The following is a 16,602-nucleotide window of genomic DNA, read 5'->3' on the forward strand; positions in this document are numbered from 1 at the left end:
ATTTCAAGGTCCCACCACTAGACAAGTATGATGGTTCCTTTGATCCCAATGATCATGTGGACACGTTCCAATCCCAAATGCACCTCGTCGGGGCCGATGAAGCTTGTATGTGCGTGGCTTTCTCCATCATGTTCAAAGGAGTAGCTCGGACCTGGTACAAAAACCTGGCATCGGGTTCTATCGGAAGTTGGGCGCAGTTTGCAGACATGTTCATGGCCCACTTCATCACTAGTAAGAAGTGTCTGAAATCATAGGAGAGCCTTCTGAACGTGGTGCAAAGGGAGGGAGAGTCAATCCGTAGCTATATCAAATGCTTTAACAAAACATGCCTGCAAATACCTGACCTTGACCCAGCAGTACGTCTCACCACAGCACGCAAAGGCATCACCCATAAAGAGTTCAAGTGGCACGTTGTAGCCAACAAACCAAAAAATATCATCGACTTCCTCCAGTTGGCATACCAATTTATCAGCACTGAAGAGGAAATAAACCAAAAAACTGACAACCAGCTAGGAGAAAAAAGGAAGAGGGCGGAAGAGGGGATGAGCAACAAGAAAAGAAAGAAAAGTAAGTCCCCCAAGCGAAGAAACAAATCCCCCTCTAGTGGAGAGGACGAACTACACCCCTTTGAATACGAAGCGAGGAGAAATCCTAATGGCAATAAAGGATTCCCCTATCGTCAGATGACCACCTAGACTTCGCGGAGACCCAATGACCAGGAACCCGAACGTCTATTGCCACTTTCATCGGGACCACAATCACAATACTGAAAACTATAGAAACCTCCACGACAAAATTGAAGAGCTAATTCGTCGTGGATACATGAAAAAGTACATTCTACACGAAGAAAAGGAACAGGGGAACCGACAAGGAGAACGGAAAAAAGACGCCCCAGAGAGTAGCAAACAGAACGAACAGCCACCTCGCCCGCTACCAAAAGAGAGACCGATCCGCGGAGTGATTAATATGATCACCGGGGGATCTATTATAGCGGGGTGCATAGTGGCGGCTGGGAAAACATCATTCTGAGAGCTAAAGCACGAAGCAGAGAACCAACCCAAATGACCTCGGATTGTAGAACCGATCTACTTTACCGAGGACGACGCTTGCGGGATCCAGTATCCTCATGATGACGCCCTAGTCGTGAAGATGGTCATCAATGACTTTGAAGTAAGGCGGATATTGGTGGACTTAGGTAGTTCAGCAGATATCCTCTTCAAGGAAACCTTTGACAAGCTACAATTACAATAGAGTGACCTAACGCCGGCAGACGCCCCACTAGTAGGGTACATCAGAGAAGAAGTTAGGCCTATAGGTCGTGTCATAGTACCGGTGGAGGCGGGCACATGGCCAAATATTGTCCGGTTCGAACACACATTCCTGGTGGTCACTACCCCATCCCCGTACAACAGAATCATAGGTTGGCTTATTACGCATGTTGTACGAGGCGACCAGTTCAAGTCTCGAAGGTGTTATGCGACTGCTCTCAAAAGAAAAGCAAAGATAGCAGAGGACGTCGAACTGGAACGACCGACAGACTACAATGAGGAGCGAGCTGCCCCAGTGGAGGAGACGGTCCACACACCAGTGTCCGAAACCGAACTAACCAAGACTCTCCAGATCGGAGCACTCGTAAGCGAACCGCTTCGAAATCAACTAGTAAGTTTTCTACTTAACAATTTAGACGTTTTTGCCTGGTTTGCGACAGAAATGCCCGGAATTGACCCTAGTGTCATAACTCACAAACTGAATGTGGACCCTTTAGTTAGGCCAGTCCGACAAAGAAAACGCAACCTCGCCCCGGAATGGTGGAGGGTAGTCGATGAGGAGGTCGGGATGCTCCTCGCTGCAAACTTCATCAGGGAGGTCCATTACTCGAGTTGGGTCGCAAATCCAGTGCTCGACTACATTGTAGACTTCATCAGTGGCCCATGTGCGTCGACTACATTGACCTGAACAAAGCCTGCCCAAAGGATTGCTTCCCCCTACCCAGAATTGAGCACCTAGTAGATGCGACTTCAGAGCACGAGTTGCTGAGTTTCATGGACGCCTACTCTGGCTATAATCAGATTAGGATGGACACAGGTGACCAAAACAAAACTACCTTTGTAACTGAACTAGGGCTATATTGCTATAAAGTTATGCCCTTTGGTTTGAAAAATGCTATAGCAACCTTCCAACGACTTGTACATAAAATTTTTGACCCTTTAATTGGCAATAAAGTGGAGTGTTATGTTGACGACATGGTTGTAAAGACCCAGTTCTCTGAATCTTTAATTAATGATTTAGACATTGTTTTCCAAATTTTAAGAAAATATAATATGAAATTAAATCCGAATAAGTGTATCTTCGGAATCACTTCGGGAAAATTTTTAGGCTACATAGTCCACTAGCGTGGTATCGAAGCCAACCCAGAAAAGATAAAGACAATTATGGACATGAGTCCACCTCGAAAAATAAAAGAAGTCCAGAGGTTGACTGGCCGGGTAGCAAGCCGTTTCTTGTCCAAGTCAGCATGTCGATGCCTCCCCTTCTTTAAAGCTATTTAAAAGAATGAGACTTTCGAATGGACTGAAGAATGTCAACTCGCGTTTAACGAGCTCAAAAGGTATCTAAGTACCGCCCCGTTTTAACCCGACCTGAGGAAGGTGATGTTTTGAAGCTGTACCTCTCCGCAAGTGATGAGGTAGTCAGCTCGGTACTAATTAGGGAGGTAGACTGGGTTCAACGGCCTGTCTACTATGTAAGTAAGGTACTGCAGAACGCAGAAACCAGATACCCCGACATCGAGAAGCTAGTGTACGCACTAGTGGTAGCAGCTCAAAAATTACGCCCCTACTTCCAAACCCATACCATTGTTGTCCTTACGGATAGACCTCTGAGGCACATCCTACTTAAACCCGAGGTCTCCGGGAGGTTGACAAAGTGGTCCATGGAGCTCAGCAAATACGACCTCCGGTTCGAGCCATGACCAGAGATCAAAGCCCAAGTCTTGGAAGACTTCATAGCAGAATGCACGTTCAGCACACCGGCCCTTGAACTGACTGAGCCCACTCGCATGTTAAAGGCATCAACCAGTGCGGCACCGGTCCCGGTCATAGCAGTACTGACCTGGGACGAGGAGCCCTGGATCCTCTATGTCGATGGCTCATCTAACCAATGAGGAAGCAGAGCGGGACTGATACTGTACAGCTCGAGCGAGGTGAAGCTAAAGTATGCTCTCCGCTTCGGATTTAAGGCATCGAACTATGAGGCGGAGTATGAGGCGCTAATTCTCGGGCTCAACTTAGCAAAGGAGATGGAAACGAAGCACCTCATCGTCTGTAGTGACTCTCAACTGGTAGTTAACCAAGTCAATGGCAACTACGAAACTCGTGACACGACCATGGCAGCCTACTTAACCAGAGTCAGAGAGATCCTATCGAGCTTTCGTTCCTTCTTTATTAGACAAATCCCTAGGTCCGAGAATGTCGAGGCCGATGCCCTGTCACGACTAGCAAGTACGAGCGACAACACTATGCGAACTGTGTACATAGAGGGTAGAATGACAATCGGATTATCTACTCTCGTGTTGCAAGTGGAACCGAGCTAGATTAACCCGCTTGTTGATTATCTGCTCCATGGAACCCTACCTACAGAATGCAATGCAACTCGAAGGGTAAAGCGACAATCGGCCAAGTACGTCCTCATAGATGGACGACTGTATAAGAGATCATTCACGCTCCCCTACCTACATTGCCTACGACCCACAGAAGCTGAGCTTGTACTTCATGATATCTGTGAAGGTCTATGTGGAGTACACCTGGGGGGTAGGGCCCTTGCCCAAAAGGCATTAAGGCAGGGCTACTATTGGCCCACAATGAAAGCAGACTCACTCGAACTTGTCAAGAAATGTGACAGATGTTAGAGGCATGCCAACATCCTCCATCAACCTGCTACCGACTTAAAGTATCTTACTAGCCCGTGACCCTTCACGTAGTGGGGAATCGACATCCTTGGTCCATTTCCGCCAGCAACCGGACAGAGGAAGTTCTTAGTCGTGGCGGTAGACTACTTCATGAAGTGGGTGGAAGCCGAACCGCTAGTAAGCATTACAACTCAGAACATGCAAAATTTCTTTTGGAAAAACATCATATGTCGTTTCTGACTCCCCAAAATCTTGATTTCGGATAACGGGAAGCACTTTAAAGATATTAAATTTCAGAACTGGTGCGCTGAGATGGGGATTCAACAGAACTTCACATCGGTAGTACATCCACAAGCAAACGAGCAAGCCGAAGTAACGAACAGAGCCATCATTCGCGGGTTGAAAACTCATCTTGCACGAGCTAAAGGGTTGTGGGTGGACAAGCTACCCAGTGTTCCTTGGGCCTACCGGACTACCATCAAGACAGCGACAGGTGAGACCCCCTTTAACCTCACATATGGTACAGAAGCGGTGATCCCACTAGAAATCGAAGTGTCCACGTTGCGCCTTGAGGCTTATGATGAGGAAACAAATAATGACGAGATCTGTACCAACCTCAACCTTGTAGAAGAGGTACGAGACCTGACCTACATCCATACTATGACATACCAACAGAAAGTAGGTCGGTATTATAATGTTAGGGTCAATAAATGACAGTTTCGTGTTGGCGATCTAGTCCTACGGAAAGTTATGGTACCTGAGCCCAGTGTGGGTAAGCTCAAACCGAACTAGGAAGGTCCGTACCGTATAAGACGGGTACGGGGAAGGCACGTATGAGCTCGAGACTTTGAAAGGGAAACTAGTATCTCGAGCATGGAACATCGACAACTTAAGAAGATACTATGTATGAATCCACAACTCCAAGTATGAGTCACTCATGAAATTACCAAACTGGTCAAATAGACAACGAGTTGGAGAGAGGACCATAAGAGACTCCCAAAAGCCTAAGGGCTATGGTGTCGAGCTGATAACAGACCTCGGCACGATAAGTCGTAGTCGCCTCTTCGGCACAGGCAACTTAAAATCCAGTCTCTTTGGCATAAAGCAAAGTGACCCAGTCACAGATAGGTCGGGTATGTACCCTACAGTGTCTCTTCGCCCTGGCATACAAAGGCGATTAGAGTATTCCTATTAGTGTCGAGCTCACCAGCTCGGGAGTAATCTACACTTAGAAAACTTGGCACACAAAATTGCAAAACACTTGTATTTCATTAATAAAGAACTTCAAGTACAAAAAAAAAGAGAAAGATTACAACTGACCGAGCTTGGAGGCTCGGAACATTGAGCATTACAAAAGGAGGGGAGGTCTAAGGAAAGAGGCTTCAATTTGTTTGGGGCTCTTCATCCTTATTGGAGACTTTGGCAAGAGGATCTGTCACCATACGGTCCTCGCCAGCACTGGTCTCCTCTTCCTTGTCATCAAGCAGGTCGCCATCACTCTCCGCTTCGAAGTCCGGATCTTTTGCAGCTTTGATGGCCATCTCCTCGGTGATCTTTGACGTGGTTATGGCGTTGAGGTCGAGGTGGGGAAATTCACGCCGGGTCAACCACCTACTTAGTTTGAACCCCTTGCGGTAACCCGCTGTCCCTGCCTCGACCAGCCTTTCCCGAAGCTCCACTGAGGACTTGTACTCCTCAACTGCCTTAACCTTGGCCTCCTCCATCGCCTGAAGTAGTAGTTCGGTTCATTCCTTCACGTGGGCCTCGAGGTTCTCGACCTCCCTCTTCAATGCCATTTCATGCTCTTCGAGCTCCTTCTTCTCTGACATCAGCAGAGTTAGCAGCTCCTTCTTAGCTCGTGCGTCGTCCTTCAGTTGGTTAATTTTGTTGCAAGCTAAGTTCAGTTCGGCGTGGGCATTTCGAGAAGACTCATCGACTTCAAGAGCCCGCTTTAGATTCACCTTGGACTGATAAGCCAGGTGTGGATGGAGGAGTTCACCTACCAAGAGAAGAAAACGAGTATCGGTATACAAAATATCTAAGTACAAGACAATTTGAAAGACAAGTTCAAGAACGTACCACCATACGGTGTGTGGCCGCTCGGGCCCCGAGCTGAGCAACTAGCAAGTCGGCCCAACGAGCGACCTCTTCTGTGAACACTGCATCCTTGCTCTTGAGAACCGAAGTGACACGTAATAAATCAAAGTAGCTTCCCAACAGACTTCGGATATTGCAGGATCATACTGCATAACGGCAAGCCTTATCTTCTCCCCGTCCGAATCGGACGGTGATAATGAAGTTCATTGACTGATACGTTACTCCCCGACTAAAGCAGGAATGGATCTCGTCCATTCAGGCCGCAGATCTCGGAATTGTTCTGGGAAACCCACAATAACTCGGCTATATAAAAGCGTCAACCCCTCCATGGTCCAGGTACTTGCATCCAAGCTCTCTAGCACTCAAATTCTAGCTCACAATCACAACATAGTACTAACTTAAGCATCGGAGCGACCTTATCGGGTTAACCGCCCCGGGTGCTCTAATCCTATGTCTTGTAGCTTGGTCCAACTCGCTACACGACTAAGGTCTAGATCATCCTCTAGCTAGGAGCTTCCAGATTGCGCACCATCAATCTCTATCTCTCTGATTCTTCTCACTATTTTCTATACCTCTCTCCCCCAATCTCCAATCTATCTCTCCCATAAGCAAACCTACTTTATGACTCTATTGGCATCTCAATCTGAAAGAACGAAAGCAAAAAGGGAGTCTGTGCCATTTTTCCATGCCTCTGTTGGTTCTTAGCTCGCCCCTATAAGCTCAAAGGACCATATTGAAATAACATGTTCTATAGTTGAGGGTGTTCTCTCTTTCTATCTATGTGTTCGTTGTTTCTAACTTTTTAATGGAATATAAATCCCACCACCACCTTGTATTGATAGAGGTCCCATTTGATAATGAATTCATTGGTAAAAACCACTCTTGTTGGATTCCACTTTTAGCATAAATTCTTGTAGAAATCTTAAAAAGGGCATCCATACAGGTCAAACAGGTCGCTAAAACTTTGGTACAAGAAATCACTTCACTTATGCATTATTGCATGGAAAAAATTTAGACACACAATTAACAACTTGACAATAGGATGGTATTTTACAGGCTTGGTAACCATCCGATATTACAAATACGGGATGGTTAATTGTAGTTTTGAATCATAATTTGCGATTGCAAATATATATCACTCATGTGACAAAATAGTATTTACACTCTCAAATTCATTTAAAACCCAATAGGACACAAAGTTTTATATGATTCCCACAATTGTACAGACCATCTAGTATAATAGAAACCAGATTGTGTTTTACAAACTTAGAAACCATTCAGCACTATACATGCTAGATGGTTGCTTACAATTTTGAGTCATCAATTATAGTTACAATTAGAAGTGAGCACGGGTCGGTTTGGTTTGGTTCCATGGTAGAACCTGGAACCTACCCTATAGGGGTCGGTTCCAAGTTTTTGGAACCAGAACCTACCCTGTAAAGATCGATTCTAAGGTCGATTGTGGCCTTAACGGTTCTGGGGTCAGTTCTAGGGTTTACCCATGGAACCTGTTCTTTTTTTACTCTCCCTCTTAAAAAAAAGAAACATGTCCTTTAAAAAGTTGGTTTTCAATAATGATAATTTATAATTTAAAACTTATATTATGTTTATTGATTAAATTGAGTAACTTAATATGTAGATTATTATAATATATTAATATATGGCTCCAAATTTATCATATTATAATTTAAACTTTATAAATTACCTTTTATATTATTTATTATACACATTCAAATATTAAAATGAAAACAAATGATCAAATTACTTAAGTAACTCAATGGTCAAGTGAAACCATGACTTTTGTAACAATGAGTGCCTAAGTTAAAATGTTCACATTCTTAAAAATATTTTGAAGTTTATTTCAAGGCAAGTTCGATTCCAAGGCCAATTCCACCAAGGCCAACCAAGGCTAATTCATTGGGTCGGTTTGGGTAGGATAGATAAACCATTGATTTGGGTAGGGGTCGATTCTAAGAATTTGGAACTAGACCCTACCACTACAAGAAAATTGACCTTTAGCAACGGTCCAAATATTGTTTCTAATGTAGAAAAAACTGTTGCTAAACAACTAAAAGAACTGTTGCTAAATGTTTTACTTACAACTAAAAGAACTGTTTCTAATATTGTTTCCAATATAGAAAATTGACCTTTAGGATAAACCATTGCTAGCGAAGTCGTTGTTAAAAGTGTTTTAAAACAACCAAGTGTTGCGAAATATGTTTTTTACAACAGTCAGTCCAATTGTTGACAAAAATAATGTTTGGAAACAACCATTTAAAACCGTCGCCAAACAAATTGTTTTAGCAACAATATATAAAATGGTTACCTACATAGTTTTTTAGCAACAACCGATTACTTGTTGCCTAATGGTATCATCCCTAACAATTATGTTAGTTGTTGCTAATTATAAATTTGCCCCAAAGTTCTTTATATAACGATCAACTGAACAATTATTTCTTATAAATATTTATGGCAACAATTTTTTATGAATTGTTGTTGAATTAACAACAATCAAGAATTTGTTACCTTAAAGTTACATACACAGCAATTAAGTCAATCGTTGCTAATTGTAAAGTGGCGACAATTGAATAATGTTTCTCATAAATATTTGTAAACGGTTGTTGAATTACATCCCAACTGTATTTATACACAAATATGTTAAAAATATATTACAATTTCCAAATTAATATCATAAATAATACAATTAGCACATAAATTTGGTCCGATGTATCCACCCACATATCCAAGAGAAGACTGGCAACAGCAAGGCAATGCATCCATTGCATAAAGTCTACAGCTCTCTCCCTACATTATCCTCTCAATCAGAAATGTTTTAATTAGTTGAATACTTTTATGATCATATATATGTCCGTGGACGTCTATTCATATATATGTCCAAATATTGTTTCATATCTTACATACATGCACTTCTATTCATATAGCTCACATTCTGTGAGGAGAGGTTTCTGCTTCTCCAATGCAAATCAAATCTATGTTATTTATATGTAACAGTGGAAAGATAGATCTTGTTCTTTGATGGGATTGATCACCAATGGCATTTCTGGTTATGCAACAGGTGCGAGGTGGTTGATTGCCGGACATTACGTTGCTTCTCATCTTCGAACAATAAATAGATATTGCCTCCACTTGGTATTAAGGCTTAGCCAGTAGAAACCTTGAACTTCCTTTCTTTCCTCCATCACATTGATAATCTTGTCTGAGAAAATTAAGTAAATGAGTGTGAAAACCCAAGTAGAGTTGGGCTGAACAATAAGAACAACATTGGACAGAGCAGAAAACTAAACAAATCAAATAATAAATTAATCTAAAAGAGGGCACCATTTCTACAGTAAAATGCATTCTCTGAGACACAAATTACATACATATAAACATGCTATAAAGGTGAAGAGATCTTACACTCCTTAGAAGTTGTTAGAAATCCTCCTAGGCATTTCTTTCCCAGTCTACTTTCCCAGCAGTCTATGGATGAGCTTATTGTTCTTGATGTAGATGCATACCAACCTAAATTGTGTACGCCCAGCATGAAATCCATAGAAATTATCAACTAAGAACCTTCTCTCTCTCTCTTTCATTCAAATAGTCTCTTGCTCACCGAACGATGTGCACACTGATAGTTGGGTCCCTCGGGCAAGCATTTCTTTTTCCCTTGAGAAGCATGTATCAGCTGTAGCTCTTGATTTAAGCACTGCAACTCCTCTTAGACCTAGTAGCGTCAATACCCAGATTAGCAACTACAACAACTACAAAGCAATCAAATTATAGAAAAAACAAAACCTTGGTTAAATGAAAGAAACTAGGCGTATACTTGCATGCATGGAGTGCTTCTATGGATTCAACTACGTCTACTTAATGTATATGCATGGAGAATTAATGCACATAAACACAAATTTCTATCAGTCTATGTGAATGCCTTACTGTTCATGATGCACCAGATTTCAAGCTTAGAACAATAATCAGGATATTGAAATAGTTCAATTACTACTGTTCAAATCTGTGGCATAATTCAGACTTAAAGCACCCACTTCAGCCTGGTTTTATCACTGAGGAGTGAGATGCATTGAATGGATGAGTGAATCCAAGTTTTGGCTTCTACTAATCAGCTTGTAGCTCATGTCAATCTGAACTGAAGAGCTTGAATTATAGTAAGATTGGATGTAATACGTTACATGTTGCAGCAGTTGTAGTGAGTGTCATCATATCAGCAGAAGTTCGAGTGGCCATGCCAAAGTTAATGGCCCTATCAAATGCAAAACTTGACGCTTTATTCAAATAGGACTGTCATACAATTTATTAATCTAGACAATTATCAAAAGCAAAGGACCTTTAACAAATTGGATAGGGTCAGTTTAAGGTTGGTTTTAGGTTGGTTTTACATAGAACCTACCCATTTGCTTACCCCTAGTTACAATAATCAATTATACAGGTGATCTAACACACTCAAATTCCTTTAAAACCAAACAAACCACATGGTTATATATGATTTTCATAGATGCATAGACCATCTGGTATGGGGAAGACTGGATAGTGTATTAAAGATTTAAAAACCATAAGACATTGAAAAGACTGGATGATTGCTTGCAAGTTTGGAACATCATTTATAGTTGGAAACATCTATCGCCCTGACGATCTAGTTGTAGTTATACCACCAAATACACCTAGAACCCAATAAACCACAAGGTTTTGTATGATTCCTAAGACCGGATGGTGTTTCATAATATCAATCTGGTGAGCAAGGAAGCTCCATTTTCCCCGATCATTTGAGATGAGCAACATACGCTTTCACGAATTCATGAGGCAAAACATCCTTTATCGTTCTAGCAGTCTCCATGACTACAACAACACGTAAAGTTGCAAGACAACGATGAATTTCTAGGGTTTTTACTCTCTAGGAAGTATAGAGGGCATTCTTGCAAGAGATATTTGTAGTCGGCTACACAAGTCCTATCTTCCCATTGTAAGGAGCTTGAGCCATGTTTTCTACAATATAGAAGCCTCCAACTTCATATCAACATACAAGAAAAATATGAAAAAAATGATAGAAAAATAAACAAATGGTCTAACAAAGTGAGGAGGGAGATAAAAAAAGAAAGACACCAAAGAGAGATAATGAAAGAAAAAAAGAAAAAGTTTGGCCTAATGATTAATGGATGGGATCATGGTTTTTAAAATCGACTCAGAGACCGAACCGGTTAGGGGTCCGGTTATCGGGTCGAATGGTCGGCCCATTCTGACATAAAAATATAAAATTTTAAAAAATTTTAAAAACAATAGAAAACAGTCAAAATGGTTCAAACGGTTAACCACCCAGTTCAGTGGTTTGCTGACCAAAATCAACAGTTTTTTGAGAAAATCCAGTTTGGGGGGAAATGGAACCGGTCCCGGTTTTCCCGGTCTAGTCCGGTTTTGAAAACCATGGATGGGATTTTAATAAGGGAAATTTGGTCATAAATAATAAGCTTTTTGTACGATTCACTGTTTTGAATTTTTTTTTTCAAAAATATCTGATTTTGTCAATAATCGTAACTTTGTTAATTTTTATACAAAAGCCCCTTTCTTTTTATATCTATTTTGGTTTTTATTTTTTTACTAACAGAAAAAAAAATGACACCTTGAAACCTTTAAACCAAATTTTCACCTTAAAGTCTAAAGTTTTTCCGATATCATATCTTTTCGGTATCATAGTAAGAATCTTTTTTTATTTTTTTGGGTAAAATACAAAAACCTCCCTTGAAGTTTCTAACAATCATAAAAACCTCCCCTATAGTTTCATTTTAGGAAAAGCCTCCCGTTTATTTTTGAAAAATTCAGCAAATACCTCCCTTCTGTCAATGATTAAGACATAAAATGTTAAAGAGATGATATTTTTTCAAAATACCTATTTTACCCTTTTACGAATTAATGTGCATCTGGAACACTATTCATCTTCTTCCTCACGACTCACAATGACAGAATGGTGGTGCACTCCCCCTCCAACCTTCCCTCTTCTTGAATTTCCCTCTGATTCTCTCTCTCTCTCTCTCTCCACCAACACGAAATAGCACTATTCATCATTCCCCCTCTCTCTATCATTCTTCATTATTCATCAATGGCATCTCTACGTCTCCTCTTGCTCTCCCTCTTCTTCTTTTCTCTGTCTAAGGCTTCCCCACAAGCCACTTTGTTCCTCCTCATCACGAAAGATGCTGCAACCCACCAATATCTGACAACGTCCTGCTGCCGGTAGTAGAGATAGTCCGAGGAGATGATATGGGACTATCGCTTAAACTCAATGGTTTCTTGGATGAAATAAGTTTTGGTAGAGCTGTCATCCTTGAACTAGTGTTCGTCGACAATGGCAAACCAGGGTCTTGTAAATGCCGCAACCGGCTATTTGTTTCCTACCAAAACCTAGCAGGTACATTGATTCCATGAGGCCCAACCCAAGCTTGAGAAACCCCATTGCGCTCCTGTACTCTAGAAGTTCTACCAGAGGAGACACTCTCAATATCAAATGCAGTGAGATCGAAGGGAACTAATGACCCATTTTTGGAATTGGCATCCATTGCAAACGGGTTCCTGTAAGCCAAAGTAATGGTAAGGAGATCAACAGAAGGTTTGAATCGACAAAGAGAAATGAAGGAATAGAGAGTGACCTGAAGAACTACAGAAATGGCGAGAGCGAGATCGAACGTTGTTACTGTCTTCAATTTTTCTTACATCCTTTCCCTGAGGACTCGTACAAGAAAAGCAACTCATCTGTATAATACAAACTTTGCAAGGGAAAAAAAGGGGATGCAAGGACCCTACACCAAACTCTCAAAAAAACAAATTTCTACCAGACAAATCAAAAGAGAAAATTCAAGATCGAGAATGCACCTATGTTCTCCTCCCAGAAAAAGAGATCAACTCAAGGTCTTAAAGGACCTGATTTAGGTGGAAATAGAATATTGGAATGAAAACAAAAGGAGAGTCAGAGAAAGATTGCTGAGAAAAGAATGAACTATGATTTTAATTTAACAAACCCCCATGTAATTTTGAAAAAAAAAAAACCTGCGGTTACAAACCTCAACGGGAGTTTGTGGAATTGGCATCCATTGCATGATGAGCAGTCTTTACAAAGTCGGCAATGCTTGTATCCCGATGTAATGCATGAACCACGGTTCTAGATCATTGATTGCTGCAATGCATGAACCACGGTTCTAGATCCAATGAGTTTTTCTCTTGTCAATAGTGTAATCTAAACTTCTTGTTAAAGGACTTGTCGTTCTAGTTCTGCCCAGCCAACGTTGCTGATCAATGGATTTTGAGTTCTCCATCTGATCTATTCCTCCAGGACCATCAATCTTCCCTATCAATGGCGTTGTCCTCCTCTGCTCCGGTGTAGTCTTTCTAGTATTAGCCAAATTGGGCGTTGGAGCAGCCTTCATCTTACTAATCGGAAGTGAGAACAACTCCCCATGAAACGAAACTAATAAACTCTTGAAGCTACTGAAACTTCGGCAGCATTGCCCATCCTCATCGAATCAGGCAAGTTGGGTGGTGGGTCGAGGAGTGACCAGACGCCTCTACTCAGCAGACTGAGACTGTTTGATCAAAGACGACAATGGTGTTGAAGCGGTTGTCAAGGTAGTGGACCTCAAAACAAGAGGAGGTGGGCATTGTCTAGAAGAAGAGGAAGAAATAGAAGAGGTGGAAGTGGAAGGGGACATGTACCTAGAAGTGATTTCTTTGGATTTCGGTCTCCGAGAACCAACGACGCCATTGTCCTTTTCAAAAGGTAATAGAGGAAGTCTTTTTGGATTTCGGTGAATCTCTTCTTGTTGTGAGGAGGTAAGTGGAGTGCCTTGATGGAGAAGTCTATTGCAATCTTCTGGAGGGGAGAGTGCACCGCCATTCTGCCGCAATGCGTGTGAGGAAGAAGATGAACAGTATTCGAGCCGATCATAGAGAGATGGGTAAAATAGGTATTTTGAAAAAATGATAATCTCTTTACGTTTTCCGTCTTGATCATTGACGGAAGGGAGGTATTTGTTGAATTTTTCAAAAATAAAGAGGAGGCTTTTGTTAAAATAAAACTATAGGAAAGGTTCCTATGATTGTCAGAAACTTGAGGGGAGATTTTTGTATTTTACCCTTTTTTTTTTCCTTCCAAGAACGAGGAGAAAAATGGCGGTTTGTTCTTGCTGTTATCTCACATTCTCGTTATCCAAATATCTAAGGTTTGATCAACCACCAAAGAACCTCATCTCAAATCCTCAGTTGCGTGTTTCCTCTGCAACCCATCTCAGCTTCAGATCGTCCTTTACCTTCTTCACTAGCCACAGACCCAAATTCCAAGTCAAATATCTTGACCGCTGCAACCTCTCTCGTTATAATCAAATTCAGTCGATGTTTACTGGAATTGTCGAAGAGATGGGCGAAATCAAGCAACTGGGTTTCGTCAAGAACGGCGGGTTTGAGATGAAAATCTCAGCAAAAACAGTTCTTGAAGATGTCAAGCTTGGGGACAGCATCGCCGTCAATGGCACCTGCCTCACCGTGACCGAATTCGACAAGGAGACGTCAGAATTCTCGGTGGGTCTCTCGCCTGAGACCCTCCGGAAGACTTCACTCATTGAGCTTGTTCCGGGTTCTCTCGTTAATTTGGAGCGATCCCTCCAACCGTCTACTCGTATGGGTGGGCATTTCGTCCAGGGCCACGTTGATGGAACTGGTGAGATTGTTTCCATGGAGCCAGAAGGAGATTCTCTGTGGGTGAAGGTTAAAACGTCGCCGGAGTTGTTGAAGTACATTGTGCCGAAAGGGTTTATAGCTGTGGACGGGACAAGCTTGACTGTCGTCAAGGTGTTTGATGAGGAGGAATGCTTTAATTTCATGTTGGTTGCTTATACACAGCAGAAGGTAGTCATTCCTCTGAAGAAGATTGGGCAGAAGGTGAATTTGGAGGTGGATATACTTGGGAAGTACGTAGAGAGACTCCTTAAAAGTGGGTTCACCAGCTCTTTTGCATCCTCGTGATCAAAGGTACTGAAGTTTATATCTTTTTTTCATTTTGGCTTTCCGGTTGCTCCCTTTTTTTTATGTTGTTCAATTTATGTTTCAAGGTTTTATTGTGGAGAACAGAAATAGATTTTGTATGTTGTTTTTCTGTTACCAACATTGGGGATAGTCTGATAGAATTAGGCTTTATGTGTGTTCATTGTGTCGCTATAGGGACATCTATAGGCCGACTAATCTGCAAATCTTGCTTTTGTTGGTCCTATCTCTCTTGCTGTAACTAAAGGCGGCAATGGTTGACTGACTGGTTGGGTTACGGGGCTGGATTGTTACCAGGTTATTAACAGCCAAAAAAAATCCCAGCCTGTTAGTTGTGATCTTCTATAAAGAAAGAATGTGGTGGAAACTGAATTGATCCTCGTTTGAAACTGGATTCACTCAAATATGATCCCATTTTGAATGGATGAGATTAGCCATCCCAAACCTGGAATAACCAAGAAGCAGTTGGTTGGTCATGTCAAAATTACCACTCCCCACTTACAGAATCAAATGTGTAACAGTGATATCATGTAATTCTTATTAGTCCATTGTTCTGCTTGTTATCATGGTGTTGATGATTGCAATTGCATCTGTCAATTGTGGCTCCACTTAATCAATCTCCTTGAAAACTGAAATAGGCAAATTCATTGAGAAATGCTTTAGTATGGAAATGCCACATTTAGATTTTCTCTGGTAATTAAATTTTCACCTTATGTGACAAAAACCGGAAGAATATGTTTTTATGGTAGCTCTTCAGTATTAGATCTAATGGAGTTGAGTTGAGCTTTATGCATTTTCAGGAAGGAGAAAGGCAATTGCAACAATTCACAATAAAAGCTCTTTGAAACCTAACATTTGTAGGTTATATAACACATTTAAGTATAGAAGGATAAGTGCACAATTGAAAGATTTCAATTACACCAGCAATGCCAGGGGTGCAGTTCCAGTTCATTCAGAGCACGACCTAGTTCTGTTGAGTCACTGCTGGCTTAGTGATAGGAGTTGACCATGCTCCTTTTGGTGGTTCTGTTTTTCTAAAATTACAGTGTCACTACCCTTTCATTGACAAAACAAAGTGATCGGAAATATGAGAGTGCCAGAGAATGAAAAATCAAAGATAGGCAAAGCAGTAACTTTTCACCATATATCTCTGTAAAGACCCCACTGAGGTCAACCTAGAAGTATAATTTGCTCGAATTTTAACTAAATGAATCGCGTTGTTCAATACTATGGCCAATCTCAAGTCTTACGATGGTGATGCACTCGTGCTCTTTCCAAATTGCAAAGCCAGAACTAGTTATGGCCTAGTAGAATTTGGTGTTGAAAGAACAGAAAACCGTATCAAAATTTTTCCTGTTTCATTGAACATGGAAAACAAATCTGAGTAATTGAAAAATGTGTTGCAGAATATGATCCGGAAGAACCAATTACTGTGCAGAAAATTAGAAGGCAACGTTCCTTTAATTTGTAGTTTTATACCCTTTTTTTTTTGAAAAGTGAATGTTTTCTGTAGCCATTTTGCATGCAACCAAATACCATCTGATAACAAATTTCGGAAAGTT

At 41.3% G+C, this 16,602-nt stretch overlaps 1 protein-coding gene and 1 pseudogene across 2 annotated transcripts; one reads left to right on the forward strand and one right to left on the reverse strand.

Moving 5' to 3' along the window:
- Positions 1 to 12,195: 12,195 nt before the first annotated feature.
- LOC148803843 (QWRF motif-containing protein 2-like) lies at positions 12,196 to 14,015 on the reverse strand (annotated as a pseudogene).
- Positions 14,016 to 14,116: 101 nt separating this feature from the next.
- LOC104608234 (riboflavin synthase-like) lies at positions 14,117 to 15,859 on the forward strand. Of its 2 annotated transcripts, none has more exons than XM_088894328.1 (2): positions 14,117 to 15,028; positions 15,841 to 15,859. In XM_088894328.1, the coding sequence occupies exon 1, from the start codon at positions 14,171 to 14,173 to the stop codon at positions 15,020 to 15,022; it is 852 nt and encodes a 283-aa protein (XP_088750454.1). In that variant the 5' UTR covers positions 14,117 to 14,170; the 3' UTR covers positions 15,023 to 15,028; positions 15,841 to 15,859. The 2 variants fall into 2 exon arrangements, with proteins under 2 accessions (XP_088750454.1, XP_010272471.1); XM_010274169.3 differs by lacking the exon at positions 15,841 to 15,859 and adding an exon at positions 15,218 to 15,731 and having other exon boundaries at positions 14,118 to 15,028.
- Positions 15,860 to 16,602: the final 743 nt, after the last annotated feature.

This window comes from Nelumbo nucifera, chromosome 1 (genome assembly GCF_055504915.1).
Source record: "Nelumbo nucifera cultivar China Antique chromosome 1, China Antique-T2T, whole genome shotgun sequence".
In the NCBI taxonomy this organism is placed as follows: Eukaryota; Viridiplantae; Streptophyta; class Magnoliopsida; order Proteales; family Nelumbonaceae; genus Nelumbo; species Nelumbo nucifera.